This window comes from Dendropsophus ebraccatus, chromosome 9 (genome assembly GCF_027789765.1).
Source record: "Dendropsophus ebraccatus isolate aDenEbr1 chromosome 9, aDenEbr1.pat, whole genome shotgun sequence".
In the NCBI taxonomy this organism is placed as follows: Eukaryota; Metazoa; Chordata; class Amphibia; order Anura; family Hylidae; genus Dendropsophus; species Dendropsophus ebraccatus.
In genome coordinates, this window is record NC_091462.1 from 97,105,513 (window position 1) to 97,126,883 (window position 21,371).

Sequence of the window (21,371 nt, forward strand, 5' to 3'; positions counted from 1 at the left end):
TGGCCGGCGGGTATCTGTGGCGGCTGCTGATGACGTCACGGCGCTGCGACTTCTAGGATCTCCAGCATGCTGCGGCTACTGATATAGTTTGTATCCTATATATATATATAGTATCAGTTCATTCGGGAGGAGGGAGAGGTCAGGGCTGAGCTCGCACCTGCTACTCTCCATACTCGCCCCATTGTAGGCGATGTAGTGCAGCTTGTGGTAGCTATGGGCATCTACATGGCACCCTGGTAGTATAGTAGGGATAAGGGAACATTTGGCCCTGAAGCTGTTGCAAAACTACAACTCCCATCATGCCTGGATAGCTAAAGCTTTGGCTGTCCAGTGTCCAGGGATGATGGGAGTTGTAGTTTTGCGTCAGCTGGAGGACTGAACGTTCCCTCATCCTGCTGTAAAGAAATCACCACAGGGTGAAGCAATTGAGAGTTAGGGCTCTTTTACACAGAAAGATTATCTGACAGATTATCTGCCAAAGATGTGAAGCCAGAACCAGGAACAGACTATAAACAGAGATCAGGTCATACATGAAAGCCTGAGATTTCTCCTCTTTTCAAATCCAGTCCTGGCTTTGGCTTCAAATCTTTGGCAGATAATCTGTCAGATAATCTTTCTGTGTAAAAGGGCCCTTAAACTAGACAAAAATGTCCATTCTGCCATTGTCACCTGTATAAAAGGTGATCAGATATCCTCTTGTGCCAATCTCCAGTCCCGCCATGCTTTTTTTTCCTCACATCCGAAGCTAAAGTGGAGAATTCTGTTGGAGTTCTACTATAAGAGAGTGGTGCATTATGGGAGGTCACATGTGCTTTACACAATGATAGGAACATGAGGAAGATTTATCAAACATGGTGTAAAGCAGGGATGGGAAACCTTCGGCCCTCTAGCTGTTGCAAAACTACAATTCCCATCATGCCTGGGCAGGCTAAGTTTTAGCTTCGGCTGTCTAGGAATGATGGGAATTGTAGTTTTGCAACAGCTAGAGGGCCGAACATTCCCCATCCCTGGTGTAAAGTGAAACTGGCTCAGTTGCCCCTAACAACCAATCGGATTCCACCTTTCATTTTCTAAAGCATCTGTGAAGAATGAGAAGTGGAATCTGATTGGTTGCCGGGGGCGACTGAGCCGGTTTCACTTTACACCATGTTGGATGAATTTCCCCCATAGTGTGCCAAAGGCCTCTGCGGCCAGGAGTCATGTAAAATCGACAGTGATCAGCCGAGGAGCAGGAAAACGCGGCAGTATCTCCGCATACGTATGAATGTCTGGCATGGTTGAACGCTTATGTGTTTCCTATGGAAAGGGGGTAGCTTATTCCTCAGAGAACAAAGAGGTCAAAAGTGAAAATCATCAGTCGGTGAAGAGTCGGGAGGCCCCCATACACTTTATACTTTATACGCTAGAGGCGGGTTTCAGGAGACTTTAGTATGCAGTGTAGGGGAACCTTTAGAATAAATGGGCCAGACCTCCACCTATTGCATATCCTGACGCTTTGCCATAGCTTTATGAGATGGTAATATCCCTCAGCATAGGAATTAGCAAGCAAAACCTACAGTATCTGAGTAGCTGACAACTGACAAACCTGGATTGTATAGGCTGAAGTTTTACCTGTCCGATTTTGTGCTTTTCAAAGATAAGCGGCATCAGCTCCTTTGTACACACTGTAATTGTATCATAGAAAATGACACATGGAGTAGAACACATTGTTAGGTTTATACCCGTGTGTGACAAAATATCATCAATGTAACAAATGCCAAAATTGGTGCTGCAGTTTTGCTTTATAGAAGTTATCAAAATGGGCAGTATGGTTGTGTACAGTTAACAGAGTATGTTGTACTTTCTTCAGGAGTCACTATGGACGAAGAGTGTTCTCAGCTGCTCCCTCACGTCTGCAGAGTCCTGGTCGACAACAGGCAGCTTATGACTGATGATTCCATCTATGAGAAACTGCTGGACTGGTTTAGCTGTCTGCTCGGGACAGGTAAGGAGCATCTCTTTGTGGCTGCATCCACACTGCAGTTCATTACTAGAGATGAGCGAACCTCCAGCATGCTGGAGGCATTTGATTAGCGGTGGCTGCTGAAGTTGGATAAAGTCCTAAGCCTATGTGGAAAACATGGATATAGTCATTGGCTGTATCCATGTTTTCCAGACAACCTTAGAGCTTTATCCAAGTTCAGCAGCCCCCGCTAATCAAATGTCGAACGTTCGGGTTCAGATTGACTCGAACCTGAACCCGGTTCGCTCACCTCTATTCATTACCGATTCTAGTGTAAGGGCTTGAACTGTTTTTTTTTTTTTTTTTAGATCTTACATTATTTGTTAAAGTCTATATATCTATGACATATCAAAAACTTTTCATATGTCTTAGAGAAATGTCAAAAGTTTTAATTGGTCCAGGTCTGAGTGTTTAGACCTGTACTGATCGGGAGAACAAGCTGGGAGAAGACCGCGCTGCAGAGCGTCCTCTCCCCGCCCTGTGTCAGGCTCCATAGACTTACATTATGAGCCTGATTCTTTTCTTCCTAACACAGAGCAGGAGAAGACCGCGCTACAGCTGTAGTCCTCTCTCGCTTGTTCTCCTGATCAGTACGGGTCTGAACGCTCGGAGCCGGACCGATCAATACTTTTGACATGTCTCTTGTTTTTGAAAACAACATGTACGTTTTAACCAATCACATCAGGAGCTATTCACTTTCTTTTGGCTTGTGTCTGTGACCTTGGTGTTCTATTGTACGTTAATGCATAGCATCACACATATTTTCTGATAACAGAACTGACCATACACATTACATACAGCATGTTCCATGGGATCTGTATAATAGCTATTCTTCCCAAACCTCCCATGCTCATGCACATTCGGCTTAGTCATATATGCATGCATGTGTTCTCTATGGAGAAGGTTATCTTCCCTGAGAATTAAAGGATTGGGCATGTTGAGACCCAGGCAGTCGGGACACATTAAAAGCTGTAATGGTTTTGCCAAAATGGGTGGGTGCGGCCAACATTAGTATGTATGACTGCCTTGAGAACCACACAAAGTTTACTTGGACTCCTTGGCCAGTGTCAATCAATATTGCTATCAATCTCCTGTTATTAGTTTCTTTTTTTTATCAAGTCTTTCTTTCTCTTCTAGTTTCTGCAGAGGGGCTGCTGAACGATAATCCATGTATTCCAGCACTCTTCCAACAGGTGCTGAATATGGAAGAGGCAGACCACAGCCTCCTCGCATTTTCTATGAGACTGGTTGGAGTCTTGGCGGCTCAGGAAGGAGGATTTAGATATCTGATGGTGAGTTTCCCTTAAAGGGGTTATCCAGTGCTACAAAAACATGGCCACTTTTCCCCCTGTCTTGTCTCCAGTTCAGGTGTGGTTTGCAATAAACCTCTATTTACTTCAATGGAACTGAGTTTGAAATCCCTTCCAATCTGGAGACAAGAGAGGGGGAAAAGTGGGCATGTTTTTGTAGCGCTGGATAACCCCTTTAACATTTGTCTTCATCATACTTCTATGTGACTTCTTAGATGCCCATACATTATCAATAGTTGTCAGTCAAATGGTCATCAGCCATCTCTCCTGATCCCTCAAGCCAAATGTTCATGTGTTGTGAATACAGAGAGGAAAGATAAGTTGCAGCAGCCTATTTCTCTGAGAACAATAGGGTCAGGCAGTTGAAATCGAACATTTCTGATTCTTCCCCACATCATCTGTCAGGGAGAATCTGGAGGCCCCTATACACATCACAGTAGTGCACACCTGCATTCCTCAGGCTGTTGCAAAACTACAATTTCCATCATGCTTAGTCAGCAAAGGACATCCAGGTGTGATGGGAGTTGTAGTTTTGTAACAGCTGGAGCGCTGCAGATTATGCACCACTGCATTAAAAAGTCAGACAGTCCTAAACTCTAAATCTCTTCTTTTCCTTTTCAGTGTGATAATGTTATACAGGAGATGTTTGGAGAATGTATCTACACCAGTGATACATGGAAGGATGCATCTATTAGGAGGGCCTGGATACAAGGTCTGCTCAGTATGGTACAGCACCATGAAGCATTGCAGTTCCTGCAGAAAGGAGGTGGGACACTACTCTATAAAGAGCTAATCTAGTGTGTCTTAAAGGGATAGTTCTATCTTAACTAACACATTTATGTGTTAAATGTTTTTACAAATACATTAATTTGGCAAACGTCTCCTCCTGATATGCTGCTCTTTCCCTTCCATTTTTGACAGATCATTGTCTAGGTTACCAACCACCACTCTGCTCTAAAAGCAGTGGTCAGACCAATATATATAGATGTAGTGTAAATTTATAGTGATATAATGGGGGAGATTTATCAAACATGGTGTAACGTGAAACGGGCTCAGTTGCCCCTAGCAACCAATCAGATTCCACCTTTCATTCCTCACAGACTCTTTGGAAAATGAAAAGTGGAATCTGATTGGTTGGTAGGGGCAACTGAGCCAGTTTCACTTTACACCATGTTTTATAAATCTCCCCGAAAATCTATATAGTGTATATATAGTGCATGCTTTAGCTATATGTACCAGCCATACCACTGTTCTGCAAGCAGATATCTGTATGGTCGGTAATCTAGAAAACAAGGCGTCAACAAGGAGAAGGAGACAAGTTTTGTAAATTAATAGACTTGCAAAAATATTTAACTGCATATGGGAAAATCCTTTTAAAGTGACTCTGTACCCACTGTGCAGCCCCCCCAAACTACTTATACCTTTTTGTAACTGCAGTCAAGTCCTTTCTGGTTGGGTGTTTAAAAACGCTGGTGCTGCTTTGCTGAGGGCAAAAATCCAACTTTTGTTGGGGTCTAGCCATGCCAAAGAGGCGCGGCCTAGAGCGCTCATGCCCTAGGCCAGCACCGCCTATGTGGTGCTGCTCTCCGCTCCCCGCTCCCCCTGGATTCCTGTTCCGCCCCTGGCCGACGGCACTGTGTAAGCTGTTACTGCGCATGCGCCACTGTTCTCCCCAAAGGGCGCATATGCAGTGACGTTGCAGTACCTTGCTGCCTATGTGGTGTTGGGACTTCCTCACGCCACCCCCGCCCCATGGCCGTGACGTGCCTGGCCCTGCACCGCTTCTCTCACCGGCTGTTGCTGCCTGTAAGCATACCATAGTGACACCCTCTGTCTGCATTTGCATCCCCTCTCCTTTACACATATGCCGTTGCGACCCGATCCGGCGCAGTGACACGGCGGGCCATCTCCTTCTAGCCTAGTGCGTCACTGCGCCTGCGGCAAATTGGGTCGCAACGGCATATGTGTAAAGGAGAGAGGATGCAGATGCAGACAGAGGGTGTCACTATGGTATGCTGGGGGCGGCAACAGGCGGTGAGAGAGACGGTGCAGGGCCAGGCACGTCACTGCCATGGGGCGGGGGTGGCGTGAGGAAGTCACACCACAAAGGCAGCAAGGTACTGGCAACGTCACTGCATATGCGCCCTTTGGGGAGAACAGTGGCGCATGCGCAGTGACAGCTTACACAGTGCCGTCGGCCGGGGGACGGAACAGGAATCGAGGAGGAGCGGAGAGCAGCACCACATAGGCGGTGCTGGCCTAGGGCACAAGCGCTCTAGGCCCCGCATCTTCGGCATGGCTAGACCCCAACAAAAGTTGGATTTTTTCCCTCAGCAAAGCAGCACCAGCGTTTTTAAACACGCCACCAGAAAGGACTTGACTGCAGCTACAAAAAGGTATAAGTAGTTTGGGGGGGCTGCACAGTGGGTACAGAGTCTCTTTAAAGTGACACTGTCACCTCCTTTTTGCATTCTGACTTCTCTACACAGGTGTAAGGGGTAAATTTTGCGGTTTTCATACTTTATTTTATATCATACGTCATGGTGTTTGTTCAAGTAAAAAGTCATCTTTTATCAACTGCAGATTGTGTTAAGTGGGCTGGGCCTCACGGCATTAGCGTTACTTAACCCCGCCCACAATGCCACAGTTGGCCTGCCCCCTCGCCGGCCATTGGAACAGGCTAGCCGAAAGGTCTAGACCCCACCCCCTTTACGTCGGCCAACCAATGGGCGTCAAGGGGGCGGGGCCAACGGTGCCGTTTTGGGTGGGGCTAAGTGGCGCTGATCCCGCAAGGCCACGCCCACTTTATACAATCTGCAGTTGATAAAAGGACACTTTATATCTGAACAAACACCATGACGTATGATATGAAATAGGGTATGAAAAATGCTAAATTTACCTTGTCAGAATGCACAAAGGGGGTGACAGTGTCACTTTAAGTAAATTCTATGTAGATATGCACCAGTGAAAGGGTCTAAGTGTTTCTTGTTCTGTATCTCTCTCAGGTATAATGGAGACAATGTTAAACCTACTGATGGACTCCAGCCTGTTTGTAGCTTCTACAGTCACTGATCTGTTAGCCCACGTCTTCCTCATGTTTGTGAAACAGACTGACATCCGCCGTGTATCTGATCTGCCTGAGATGGCCCTACGGATCCTTAGTCGCTTAGAGAAGCTGATATCCTGTGGTGGTTCCCAGTCAGTCACTCAGTCACTAAAAGCTCTGACCACCATCTTTAGAGACTGCACGGACACAATGGCTGAGGTTCTCTGGGCACGAATAGCAGAGCTGGTAAATTCTCATCTGGACCAGAAGACTACTCGCACTTTGCCTCATCTAGAAGAACTGTTACTTGCTGTGACCAGGTTGGTAATAAGAAGAAGCAGCTCCCAGTGGAGTGGTGCTTTTTTCAAAATGCCGGCCGGTTCTCTCTGTCGGCACTGTTTTCGTTTTGTGCTCCGACCTGGCTCTATGCCCTAGAGGCGGGCCCGGTGCCCCTAACTTTGACGAAGTTTCCCCTCCCTCAGTGATGTGGCCCTATTGATTTTAATGGAGCCCTGTCACAGAGGGGAAGGGATATTGTCATACTGGAGGATGCTGAGCTGGTGCACAAGACGAAAACTGCGCCAAGCCCGTTAACTAGACAACGTTTTTAAGAGAATTGTGCCACCAGGATCACCACACCAGTGTGGACTGGGTAATGCAAAAAAAAAAAAAAAAAAATGATGTTGGGACATTGGCTTTTACAAGTCATATAATATTTGCATCATTATTTACTGGTCTAGGTTTCCAGTTCTGTGTAATCTGGAGAACGGTTTATGGATGATCATGAAGCAGGCCCTGAGAAGTCTGAGTCCATTTCAGGCTGGTACATTGGCATTTGGCATTTTGAAGTCCAATTCCTAGTAAGTACTTAATGATTTTAAAGAAACTTGCCTAGTTTTGTTAGATTAACCCATTAGAGCAGTGACAGGTGATTTTAGTGCCCTCATTGCACCTGAAAATCTCCTCCGTGGTGCACAGCTATTTTTTATTCTCTCCATTTCAAGGGCAGGAGCAGAGCTGGTCTGTCTCCCAGTACTACACACACAGGGACTTCCTTCCCCTTACTCATGTGGCCAATAATGGCGCAGCAGCCATTGCCCACTATTGTACCATGGCATATTGCTGGTAAAGGTGCACTTGACTGAAAAGTCTGAAAAGTACTGTACTGGAGTGATATATAGAATCCTACTGTAAATGGCTTTTGAAAAGAGAAGGTTATATTGATACACTGCAGAGTCCTTTGTGAGCTGAAATAGAAAAAACAGCAACACAACAAGACGTTACACTGAGTACTGAAGTGCCGCTGCTTACATGCAGTAGTAGGAACACAAAGGTCCGCTGCCTAGAACTTTATAGGTGGTCAGAGATGAAAGGAAAGCGTTGGTTTACCCTTAAGGGATAGTGTGGATCCTCTAAAGGAGACAAACAGGCTCAACAACAGGCAGTGGACAGACCTTGCCAGAAATTGAGACATCTTGTAGCCATAACTTCTAGGCTTCTCTCTGTGAGAAGGAGTCATTTAGCTGAAGTGATTTACAAATCTGTTATGGTGCATTTACACAGGCAGATTATCTGACAGATTTTTTAAGCCAAAGCCAGTTTTGTGTATACAGCTCCTATGCAGACATATGTAGTACTGACAAACTGTATAGTCTCATCCTGCAATAACTCTTTTCCTATTTATTGATAGCACCGTGGGACTAATCATAGCACACCAAACCATGGCATAAAGAGAGTGTGAATGGAGCAAAAAATTGGATTGTTGTCAGATTTTTCACTTCAACTTTTCAGCCCAATACAATATGCTGTGTGACTATACCTATAGCCTTATGTCAGGTTTATGCCTTTTCTCTGCTTTTTTTCCAGCCCCCCGGATGTCTGCCTACAAGCTGTGTGTGTTCTGCTTCAGCCACTAGACTGCGTGCTGAAAGGGTCAACTTCAGACTTTGGCCAACCAGGTACCATATAGCGGAGTGAAGCCATACCAGAATAGGCTGTATAACAGAGAATGACATTATTCATCTGATCATTAGGTCTTCTTGATGAGCTCGTGTCTGATCCCGCCATTGTTCAGAATCTCTTGTCCAAGAAGTCCTCGTGTGTCAGTCTTTTATGTCAGTGCCTAAGCCATCTGACAGCGCTGTGTGAGAAGGTAACTCATACACTACACCCTACACCAGTATAAAGAATGGAGAATTATCTGACTACTATGGTAGTTTAAGGTGGAGACAATCATTAATATCTGTTCTATTCCTTTTATTTTGCTCTTCCTCCTTAAGGATTGCCTCTCCACGCAGGTCCCCCATAGCGCTGTACTGAATTCTGTGGTGCTGGTTCTCTGCTTTTGCACTGGACAAGCTGTTTGTACATCACCAGCAGGGTCCCATTTTGGAAGGTCACTGATAGGTTCTCTTCGAGTTCAAAGGTCAGCGTTGGATGCCATCGGAGGTCTTTCTCATTGGCCATGTGAGGCAAATATTGATTGAAAACTGATAGCATATAGTAATACGCTACTTTAAAGGGAATCTGTCTCCAAAACAATGCTATCACCATCATGTTATAGACCAGAAGGAGCTGAACAGATTGATATATATCTTTATGGGAAGAGATTCAGTATAACTTGTAACATGTTGAGTAAGATCCCTTCTTATTTTGTTATGGAGTCCAGTGGGCGGTGTCACTCTATAGACTGGACTCTTTAGCATAGAAACATCAGAGAAGTCAATACATAAATTTCGAGTTATACTGAATGTTTTCTCGCAAAGATATATATCAATCTGTTCAGCTCCTCCTGCTCTATAACATGATGCCGATAGCTTAGGTAGCATCTTCATGGTGACGGGTTCCCTTTTAATGTGTTCACTTTCTATAACTTCTAGTCATCTATCTTATTACCATGCATTTTGTTTTTTGTAGGGAGAACAGAAGCTTTGCAGAAAACCTATAATCTGCTCTCTGCTTACCTTGAGAACCCGGGAACAGACCCCACAGTGAGAACTTTACATTGGCCTTGGTTACTACAAGACTGTTGGGTGACTAGGGTGTCTACAGTTGTAGTAACTTGGGGGGGGGGGGGTTAATTTTACAGAATTTGTAGTTCACTGCTGGTGTTAGGTCAAGTTCATTACTAATAAGAGAGGCACCAATGACGGGACACAATAAGAGGGAGTGGGGCTAAGCTTGTGCTATGTACAGGAAAGAGTCTGGCCTATGTGACTGCAAGCTGAGTCTGCCTGACTTCCCAGAGGTTTCACGCCTGAAAGGGAAAATCGAAGTTTCCCTCTTATCTGTGACCACCCATAGGGTTCTAAGGAGCTGTTCTTTGTGTAGTGTGTCATGAGCACCAGATGCTTACCACTTAGGCCAGGATTGCTTTTGGGATGTAACCCATGTTTGTTTTTACCTGAATTTTACCTAATCTCTGTCTTCACTGTAGGTTCTAAAGAAGGCATTCCAGGCATCCTTAAGGTGGCTCCAGGCCTGGCACACATCTGACGAGCATTGGGCAGAGGGCGCAACCTTTCTTCAAGGTATGACATGCACATATTGAAGGAAAATGGTTTCTTTAACAGGCAATTTAAAGTGACACTGTCACCTCCTTTTTGCATTCTGACTTCTCTACACAGGTGTAAGGGGTAAATTTTGCGGTTTTCATACCTTATTTTATATCATACGTCATGGTGTTTGTTCAAGTAAAAAGTCATCTTTTATCAACGGCAGATTGTGTTAAGTGGGCGGGGCCTCACAGCATTACCGCCACTTAGCCCCGCCCACAATGCCACAGTTGGCCCGCCCCCTCGCCGGCCATTGGAACAGGCTAGCCGAAAGGTCTAGACCCCACCCCCTTTACGTCGGCCAACCAATGGACCTCAAGGAGGCGTTGCCAACGGTGCCGTTTTGGGCGGGGCTAGGTGGCGCTAATGTTGCATGGCCACGCCCACTTTATACAATCTGCAGTTGATAATAGGACACTTTATACCTGAACAAACACCATGACGTATGATATGAAATAAGGTATGAAAAATGCTAAATTTACCATGTCAGAATGCACAAAGGGGGTGACAGTGTCACTTTAAGGCAATATGGACCACTGCACCAGAGCTGTAGTAGATTTCCTTAAGGAGAATAAGTATCCATTTTACCCACATGCAATTTTACTCATACATAGGTCTCATACAGTAAATCTGTTCAAATCTGAAAAGTTTCCATGTAACATGTAATCTACACCAATGTCTGCAGACTTTCTGCCGAGGAACTAGGTGTGGAATATGTGAATTAAAAAAAAGTGCTAAATCAAATAAAATTGCTGAATCCCTAAGGGGTTAATGCCCACCATTGAATATGATTATGTGAATAATTTCCAATTTGATGCAGCATTTCTACAGGTTTTCTTCTTCATCTTCCAGGTCTCTGTCCTGTAATAATGAAACGCCTGTGCAGCCCCTCTTGGGAGGTTCGAGATACGACACTAGAGTTTATCACCAACATCACAGCTACTGCTGAAGGTACCTTGAGCTTACTGCTGTCATATAATAAGGATCTGCTGTAGGTTCCCTAAACTTTTTTAATCAGTTTATTGCAAGTGGTAAGATTGTTGCAGTTTGTTACTATAATTTGTTGCTATGAGTTATAGCATTGCTTATTATTTCAATAGAAATAGAGTTTGTAGACAGCTCACCTTATAAGTCTCTTTTGCTTTAGCAAAAAAGGGGACATTTCTTCCAGCACTCCAAAAAACCTTATGTAATTCATGTATTTCATGTTAGTTAAAAACTGTGGTAGGGGTCTCCCATGTGGAGTAAAACTGGAAAATGGCTGTAAAACATGTATACAGCCATAGCTGTGTCTGAGCTATTGAGTACATGTGATCATGGGCACTTGGTACTACAAATCTGAGAATAACAAATATGGCGGGGCAGCATTACAGGTAGGCAATAGCAGTATATAGAACATTTATGGTATGAGCTACTTGTGGACCACCAGACAAATAAAAACGTCCAGCTGGTCTGTATATGGCTGTTCAAGGAGCTTTTCCTGCACATGTAGGAGAGGGAAGACAGCCATACTCTATTATTTTACTTTATTGTTTGGTTCCAGGACGTGCCAATGTTGTGGAGGTCCTGAGTAATGCTGGAGCTCCGCAGCTAGTTCTGGATCTTCTTAAGGACCCGGACAGTTATGTGCGTGCGAGTGCTGTAACCTGCATGGGACAAATGCTGAATAATACTCACACTTTAGCTGTTGGCGGCTTTAGATCTACGGAGCGTTTCAAATGTGAGGTCAGTACTTTTTTTTTTTTTTACTTTTTTTCAGCAGTTTTTTCTTTACATTTTTTCTTCTGCAATTTGTATATATTACAGTAAAACGCGAGCTGCTTAAAGTCCGGCAGATTATAAAATCCATCAGGGGGGAAATTGATTACCAGTACAAACTTACCTCTTCCCATATCATATCCACGGTGTGTAGCAGGACCAGCTGCGGGACCCCCGACCCGGATGATGGACTGGCTGCTCAGCCAGTCGGGACGCCACTCCAGTCACAGATTGGCTCAGCGGCCAGTCCATCACCCAGGACAGGCCTTTTCCTCCCAGAGTCGTAACGTCATCTGAACGTAACGTCAGCTGGAGAATGAGCTGACGGAGCTGAATGTCAGGATTGAGGCTGAAAGGAATCAAGCCGCTTGCTGTGTATTGTGATACAAGCTGCATAGTAAAAAAGAACAGTCAACACTTAAATGCAATGTTTTATTCCATATAATAAATACAATAAACTAAAAATAGGCAAATGTGTCCATAACGTTTTAAGAAAAATGATGTAATCAATATGTGTGTCCACTTTAACAGGATCTGGTGCCGAATCTGATGGACATTCTGTGTCATGATACGGAAGGTTTCCCCAGGAGAGCAGTGGTCAGGGTATTCAGTGATTGGCTAAGAAAAGGTCACATGCGAGAGTTCCAAGACTTTGAAAATTTGCTGTCACAGATTCTGGATATGACATGCAGTGACTTGGACTGGGAGGTGAAAGTCAATGGGTTGGAGCTTGCAGATTTCTATATATCCCAGATACTTGAAATGGGACCTTCCCAGAGTTGTCCATACACTATCGGATTGCCAGCTATGAAAAGCACAGTTTCCATTTCAGATGCATTGATGAAATGTGAACGAGTGGGACTTTTCCAAGCTTTATTGACTTGTCTGTGTGACTGTGACCGGCCTGTGGCATTAAAGGCCTGTGAAATCCTCCTCGCTGTGAAGCCAAGACTGTGTAATGGAGACGTCTATTCCTCAGAACTGCATGGAAGAGACTGGCTGGAGCGCACAATAACTGAACATCATCATACAAGTCAGGCGGGTAATGCTGGGGACAGGCAGCAATGTACAGAGTGGACCACTGATGTCTTAAAGAAGATTGATTTGGATCAGATGAAGTGTTCCCTGTCACAAAGTAGCGATTACTTACATGAAACACCCCTGTCACTGTTACAGGACATCAAAGCCACCCTATGGGGGGGAGAAATGCATGATGCCGATTGCTACTGATATACCCTGCATAGCGAGTATGACCTCTGACTCCCCGTGCTATGTGTTGTGCGCAACTTTCGAGAATAGAGACCGATGTAGATATGTATTTGTGTCTGTCCAAGAAGAAAAAATATCCTTGGGACACTCAGAACTATTTTCTGTACATATTGCTGAATATATAGGGCCACATATATTTCTACCACACGTAACAATATAAGCAATAATACTGCCATATAGTGCCCATATAGTGGTCTCATACCTAGACCACATAGGCAGACCACAGAGTATAATCACACTCAAGGTTTCTGAACCTTCCTCTAAGCCGATTTATGTCCAAATCAAATTTTATCTGGTCATAAAAGACCAGGAGAGGAGCAATAAGAGCTGGACACCTAGGCCATCAGAAGCAGCCTGATGAATTCACTGATCACAGGGCACTGCGAAAGCAGAAAAGGCTCCAGAACAGAATTGAAGAAAAAAAAATTCTATAAAGCTTTATGAAGAAAACAAGTACAAAACGAGATTAAAAAAATGTCAACACAATGCAACTTGTGTGTATTCTCCTGTGTGTTATGGGGGGGTACTTAGGCTCCTCTATGCTCTCACATAGTAGAAATGCCCCCAAATGTGTCCTCATATAGTAGATAAGCCCCTCTGTGCCTCAATATAGAAGATGGGCCTTCTCTGTGCATTCATATGGTAGTTTAGCCTCTCTGTGCCCCTATATAGTAGTTAGGCCACTCTCTCACTCCATATAGTAGTTAGTTCCCTCTGTCTCCATATAATAGTTATATAATAAATCCCGGAGGGATATCTGTCTAGTCCTGTGTTTCGGGACTCTGGCTCCACAGGCTCCTTTTTTGCATATTTATGTTTCCCAGGGAGCAATGCACCTAGGATTTCACTGCATTGAGCGCTTTAACCAGCAGCCGGCAGTGTTATCTTTGGCTGGTCTCCTTGAGATCAGTGATCTGTTTCTCTTATGGACACTATATAATAAATAGGCCTTTTTGCATCCATATAGTAGTTAAGGCCCCTCTATACCCCCATTTAGTAGATAAGTCCTCTCTATGCCCAATATTGTAGTTATCACCCTCTGTGTCCCCATATAGTAGTCAGACTCACCTCTGTGCCCCCATATAGTAATTACGCTCCCTTCTGTGTCCACCATATAGTAGTTTGGCCCCTCTGTGGTCCCACATAGTAGTTAGACCCCTCTGTGCTCCCATATATTATAGGGGCTCTATGTGCCCTCCACTCATATGGTAGTCAGGCCCCCACTGTGTATCCACATAGTAAATCCACTTCTATACTAACCAGAACTATAAAATTTGTTACCCCCACATAGGGAACTATGTAACCGTTAAAAAAAGAAAAAACTATGCCAGAATGGCTTTATTTTGTTAATTTTATTCCTTTCCACCTTTAAAAAGAAAGAGTGTGGCCATGATTTTTTGGACAGCCTTTTTTTATGGACTGGCCCAAAAGAAAATGGCCCCGGGTCTCTCCCCAATGTACGGTCCTAAGCTCCTGGAGGGGTATAAATACCAAGCTAGCCCACTCATATAGTGTGAAGGGATGGCAGAGCATCACTCATGCAAGGACCCTCAATGCTAAAAAAAAATAAGAGGTAAAGGACCCAATAACCAGTAATCATTGAGACCTTACACCATTGCAATGCCTTCCTAACACTTTTGGGGGACAGAGGAATCACAGCCATTTCCCCATGCCCTCTAGAAAGAAAAAACCCGAAGTGCATAGTTGCCAACAGGTTTTAACAGGGCAGTCCAGCAATTTAATGTTCCGGCAAGCCGCGCCCCTGTGACGTCATGCAGCATCCCCTGTCCCCGCCCCCATGCATAGAAGCGCAGGCTTATAGATGAAAGCAATGTGCTGTGGCAGTTGTGGCTGGAGGCTGTATGTTCTCCCCTCAGCCACTAGAGGCCGCTCTCTCCTCCTCAGGGGTGTGTGGGGGCACTGTTATGCGATGTTCTGCAGGGTCAGGGGTGTGTGGGGGCACTGTTATGCAATGTTCTGCAGGGTCAGTCCCAGTTCCCAGCTCTAAGCTATAGGGCTCAGCACAATGTGGCACGTGCGACAAGCTCTAAAGCAGGGATGGGGAACCTTCGGCCCTCCAGCTATTGCAAAACTACAATTCCCATCATGCCTGGAGTTACCTGTGTCCTAAGAGCCCGCCTCCTGGGTTTGGCTTTGGCTGTCCAGGCATGATGGGAATTGTAGTTTTGCAACAGGTGGAGGGCCGAAAGTTCCCCATCCCTGCTCTAAAGGAACCGCTTGCTCCACTCCAGCTCCCCAACCTCTGCTCATACTGAGGGGCCAATACCCCTGGGAAAGTTGGGTTACCTGAGTATACAGAGAGGGGGCAGGGGATCCTGTATGACACATTACCCCCCTCACCCATGTACTGCTCAGGGCCTGGTGCCTGTGCAGAGACCCCCCCTCACATTGGGGGGTACAGGATCCCCTCCCCCTCATAATACTACTACTAGGCCATGGTGCAGGGGAGAGGGGAGACTGTATTTCATAAAAAACTTCCCACTCAGATACTGTTCAGGCCTAGTGGATGCCCCCAGCCCTGCGAGGCTCCTCCCCCACAACTTTAGCCCTGCCCCCATTTTCCTTACCTGGGACCATGGCAGATGCTGGTGGTCTCCTTCAGGCCCAGGCCGAAGGGGTGCCATCTTGTCTTGCAGGGCAGGGGGCGGCTCTCAGAGCTTCTTGCTTCAGTAGAGATGCAGGGAAGCTATGAGCTGTGCTGCCTGCTCTATCACTAAGGAGCTGACACAGGTGACCACTCCGCACCCTCTCCCGACTCCGCCCCGTGGTCATCGCCCCCGCCCGCTATCACCAGCCACCTTGATAGACTTTTTTTCTTTTTTTTTTCCTTTCTGTGAAGGTGCTGCCCCCTGCAGGGAGCGACTACTGGTGCCTAGTGGCAAATACCGCCCTGGCTATAAGCACTTATAAGTACCTATAGCTAAAGGTGTAAGGGGTGGCCGGGGGCGGGCCTTCCCACTGCAGGGGCGGAGCTTCTCTGGACATACCCTGGACATGGTTTCCCGGGACTGTCTCCTGTAACTATGCTCCTTGCTACGTTGCCTCCTGGGAGTTATAGTTCTCTTCTGTGACACCGTGTACCTCACTGGGAATGAGCAGTTACTGCGCTCCCTTAGACTGTGTGCACACATTGCGGTTTTCCCTGTAGTATTTCTCTATCTTCCGGTGAATTGTCTCTTTGCTGTGCACCATAAGGATATTTCCCTGTGTTATATACAGAGGAGGTCACACACTGCTGAGGGCCATAGGATGGGATCTAGCAGGATTACATAGAGACGGCCATTATTGGGGACCATCCACTACTGACACATCCTGTACATTCCGGCTCTAGGAAACTTATACAACCAATTACACCTTATATTACATCTCTCCCCACAGGAAATAATGAGGGAGATTTATCATAGGGAGTAATGTAGAGTCGGCTCTAGCAACCAATCAGATTCAGGTGGATTCAAATTGGTTGCTAGGGGCAACAGAGCCAGCTCTACTTTACACCAGTTATTGTGGCCCCTCCCCTGCACATGATGACATCATGCATGGCTCCTGTACTGCTCATGATGACATCACACACAGTATATAAGCAGCTGCAGGGTTCTAGAATTTACTCTCCAGGGCTGGAGTGGTTGGTGGAGGTAAGTCTGCGGTGTCCTCCCTTTTCTTCTATAATAATAGGATGAAACTATTGCTAGAATATCCTGATCCCTACAGGTATATATTATATTATATATGATGTGATTACCCCTCTATCCTGATCCCTACAAGTATATACTATATTATATATGATGTGATTACTCCTCTATCCTGATCCCTACAGGTATATACTATATTATATATGATATGATTACCCCTCTATCCTGATCCCTACAGGAATATATTATATTATATATGATATGATTACCCCTCTATCCTGATCCCTACAAGTATATACTATATTATATATGATGTGATTACTCCTCTATCCTGATCCCTACAGGTATATTTTATGTTACATATGATGTGATTATCCCTCAGGAATATATTATATTATATATGATGTGATTACCCCTCTATCCTGATCCCTACAGGTATATACTATATTATATATAATGTGATTACCCCTCTATCCTGATCCCTACAGGAATATACTATATTATATATGATGTGATTGCATAACTTTATTGGATGAGGTGGGAATCCCCCTTTTTACTATAGATGTACAATGTGTCTGATAAGGCCATATGATGTGAGCTCCCCCTGGTGGACATCCCAGGATAAACAATAAATATACAATTCAGGGCGTTATACAATGCAGCAACCCCATAAAGTTAATGTAATTTTAATGATCTTATTTCTGGTGTATTACTATGGGGGCAGCCATCTTTCTGAGCTGTTTTTTCCAGTATTGAGTGATATGTTTTATTGTAAGCCCCATAGACACAATAGGCTGGAGCAGCCCCTATTCACATCAGTAGGATAGTTCACTAGGCATGTTCTGTAGCCTGTGCAGAGATCATTGTATAGGGAGAGGGAGGATGATCTCTTACATATTTTCCTTTGGCTCTCCAGACATGATGGGAATTGTAGTTTTGCAACAGCTGGAGGGCCACATGTTCCCCATCCCTGGTATAAATGAAGGAGTTGTGGTAATGGATTTAGCCATGTTTTTAAGTGCAGGTACAAGTTAAAGGGGTTATCCAGGATTAGAAGACTTTCCTGCGATAACAGTGCCACCCCTGTCCTTGGGTTGTGTGTGGTATCACAATTCAGCTCCATTTACTTTAATAAGACTGAGTTGCAATACCACATCCAAACTGAGGACAAGAGTTGTGCAGTTTCTAGAAGAAAGTGGTCATGTTTTTCTAATATTGGATAACCCCTTTAAGTCCGATATATGGGAGAATTTCCTGTCTGATGTTCATTTTGCATCTGTAAAGCTAATTGAGTAAGTCCTGACTGTTCACTTTTTACTTGCAGGAGAGAGAAAAGCGAGGAGCGGAGGTGGAGTTGGTAGCGTTGGTGGAGGAGGAGATGGCGGTGGTTGTGGAGGATCTGATTATGTTGATGGAGGATGTGGTAGTGGTGATGGAGGAGTTCGTGGTAGGGGAAGTGTTGGTGAGAGTGCTGCGAGAGGTTGTGGTGCAGGAGTTGATGGTGGTGAGGCGGGTGGTGGAGGAGGGCCAGCTGGTTCTGGTGGAAGTGGTTGTGATGGTAGTGGATGAGTTGGTGGTGCTGGAAGTGCTGGTCGTGCTGGGGGAGGTAGTGGTCATGGAGGATGAGGTGGTGGAGGAGGAAGTAGTGCTGGAGGAGGTGGTGGAGGAGGAGGTAGTGGAGGAGGAGGTAGTGGTTGTGGAAGAGGAGGTGGTGGAGGAGGAGGAGGTAGTGGAGGAGGAGGTAGTGCTGGAGGAGGTCGTGGTTGTGGAGGATAAGGTGGTGGAGGAGGAGCTGGTGGTCGTGGAGAAGGAGGTGGTGGAGGAGGAGGTAGTGGAGGAGGAGGTCCTTGAGGAGCGGGCAGTGGTGGAAGATGAGCTGCTGGAGGAGGAAGTGCTGGAGGATGACCTGCTGGAGGAGACGGTGGTGGAGGAGGAGGTGGTGGAGGAGCGGGCAGTGCTGGAGGATGACCTGCTGGAGGAGACGGTGGTGGAGGAGGAGGTCGGGAGGAGGGGGTGGAGGAGGTGGAGGAGTAGAGTGCGGAAGTGGTGGAGGTGGTGCTGGAGCTGGGGGTGTTGTGGAGGAGGAGGCGATAGTGATTGAGGTGGAGGAGGAGGAGGAGGGGGTGGTGGTGCTGGAGAAGGGGGGGCAAAGCCATCTTTCGCATTTTTGCAGCCCGGGGCCCCATGGCTCATAGGGGGTCCATCTTCCTGGACTCAGTGCCAGCCACACATACCCCTGTCAGTGCGGCTAGAAGGAGGAGTCCAAGTGCCTGTGCTCTGCTCCTGTATGTAGGGTACAGTGTCCTGCTCTGCTCCTCTCCACAGCCAGGTTGCGCCTCCGCTGCTGTTGGGGACTTGTGTGGAGCCACGTCTGATGCTAAGGAGGTGCCGACACAGGAGGAGGACACAGGATGATCTACAGCAGCTACTGAAAAGGTGAGAATTTTCTTAGTATAGCGGCAAGGTTGTTTGTGTGCTCACTTAGGTCCTGACAGTCTAGCTCAGTGTATGCCGCAGTTCCTAGGGCTTCATTATCTGTGAGGATGTTTGCAGACATTGGCTGGACTACCAGGACCAAACTCTACAACCCCTCCATCCATCTTTAATCGTCCCGCATATATACCCGCTACCCATGTAATAACGACAGGAGACATAAATCCTTTTGTTGGGCGGTATTAGGCCACAGCTTTATTTGTCACAGCTTTAACTCTTTAACTGTTCAAATGCCAGAATGGAGGTATCCTCTCAGGGTGAGCCTGCCGCCGATCGCAGCGGGCACTTCTGCCTTCCCACCTCAAGGGCTTAACGTCTGATAACCGCCAACAGCTGTGACTAATCTTAATTTTAATATACATGTAATTATATAAAAACACCTATACGAAGAAGTATACATTACATGCGAATTCTAAATCAAGAACATCAGAGAAAAACTTAGGGGAGGTCCTTGGAGCTACATAATCTGGCGCAGTACTGCCGGATGAACTTCAATTCTTTTGTATTGGAATGTGGGCACAGACGAGTGTTCCAATTCACCATAGCAGACAGTGTAAAGTGTTTGTAATAACACCCGTTATTAAATGATAAAATACGTTGTGTGAACTTAGCCTGAATGTATACAACTATAATGTATATACTGTACAATATATAAATATGCATGCTATAGCTATATATACCAGCCAGACCACTGCTCTTCTCTGCAAGCAGAATATCTGTATGGTCGGTAATCTAGAAAACAAGCCGACAACAAGTAGGAGACAAGTTTGGTAAATTAATAGACTTGCAAATATATTTAGCTTGATGAACCCTACAAGTTTAACTCTATCAGTTGAGATGGGAATATCCTATTAGGTAAATCCTATGTAGATATGCACCAGTGAAAGGGTCTAAGTGTTTCTGTATCTCTCTCAGGTATAATGGAGACAATGTTAAACCTACTGATGGACTCCAGCCTGTTTGTAGCTTCTACAGTCACTGATCTGTTAGCCCACGTCTTCCTCATGTTTGTGAAACAGACTGACATCCGCCGTGTATCTGATCTGCCTGAGATGGCCCTACGGATCCTTAGTCGCTTAGAGAAGCTGATATCCTGTGGTGGTTCCCAGTCAGTCACTCAGTCACTAAAAGCTCTGACCACCATCTTTAGAGACTGCACGGACACAATGGCTGAGGTTCTCTGGCCACGAATAGCAGAGCTAGTAAATTCTCATCTGGACCAGAACTCGCACTTTGCCTCATCTAGAAGAACTGTGACCAGGTAGGTGAAAATAATAGGAAGCTTAAAATTCATTGACCTTAACCCCAGAAAAAGTAGCAGTAATTGGGGCGTCTTATATCTTTGTAATCAGTGGTAATTGGTGACATCAATTTTTAATAGTTTTTTTTACATTACCCCATTGGTGCCGGAATCCCGGTGGCGCAGTCCTTCTTTCAAAGCGTTTTGTGGGCCAGCCTGGCGACATCCCTTCCCCTCTGTGACGTGGCCTATTGATTCTAATGGAAGGGGATATCGTCACTGGGGGATGCCAGGACGGTGCACAAGCTGATAACTGCGCCACCAGGATCACTGCGCCGGTGCTAACTGGGTGATGTAAAAAAAAAAATAATTGAAGCACCTCATGGTACATTAACTTTTACAAGTCTTATAATGTTTGCACCATTATTTACTGGTCTAGGTTTCCAGTTCTGTGTAATCCGGGGAACGGTTTATGGATGATCATGAAGCAGGCCCTGAGAGTCCATTTCAGGCTGGCACATGGGCATTTGGCATTTTGAAGTCCAATTCCTGGTAAGCTCTACTTTAAACCTGATTTTAAAGAAATCTGCCTCATTTTGTTACAGTAACTCATTAGGGTGGTGACAGGTGATTTTAGTGCCCTCATTGCATTTAGTGGATCCTCTAAAGGAGGCAGACAGGCTCAACAACAGGCAGTGGACAGAAGTTTGATGGAAATTGAGACACCTCCTAGGCATAACTTCTGGGCTTTTTTCTCTCTGTGAGAAGGAGTCATTTAATTAATTAAAGTAATGTACAAATCTGTTATGGTGCTTTTACACAGACAGATTATCTCACAGATCATTGAAGCCAAAGCCAGGAGCAGACTATAAACAGAGAACAGGTCATAAAGGAAAGACTGAGATTTCTCCTCGTATCAAATCCATTCCTGGCTTTGGCTGCAAAATCTGTCATATGATCTGCCTGTGTAAACACACCATTAGGAATCACAAAGACGAGCAGACGGAGGGAGGTTTGTTATGACAGTGACCTATAAAACCACTATTGTA

The 21,371-nt window shown here is 45.5% G+C and overlaps 1 protein-coding gene across 1 annotated transcript; it reads left to right on the plus strand.

The window, feature by feature from the left end:
- The first annotated feature begins 13 nt into the window (after positions 1–13).
- BRAT1 (BRCA1 associated ATM activator 1) lies at positions 14–13,417 on the plus strand. Its single transcript, XM_069983929.1, has 14 exons — positions 14–86; positions 1,850–1,984; positions 3,140–3,294; positions 3,934–4,078; positions 6,318–6,678; positions 7,099–7,218; positions 8,225–8,316; positions 8,392–8,510; positions 8,638–8,824; positions 9,275–9,348; positions 9,795–9,888; positions 10,765–10,863; positions 11,456–11,637; positions 12,202–13,417. The coding sequence occupies exons 2-14, from the start codon at positions 1,858–1,860 to the stop codon at positions 12,898–12,900; spliced, it is 2,454 nt and encodes an 817-aa protein (XP_069840030.1). The 5' UTR covers positions 14–86; positions 1,850–1,857; the 3' UTR covers positions 12,901–13,417.
- The last annotated feature ends 7,954 nt before the right edge of the window (positions 13,418–21,371 follow it).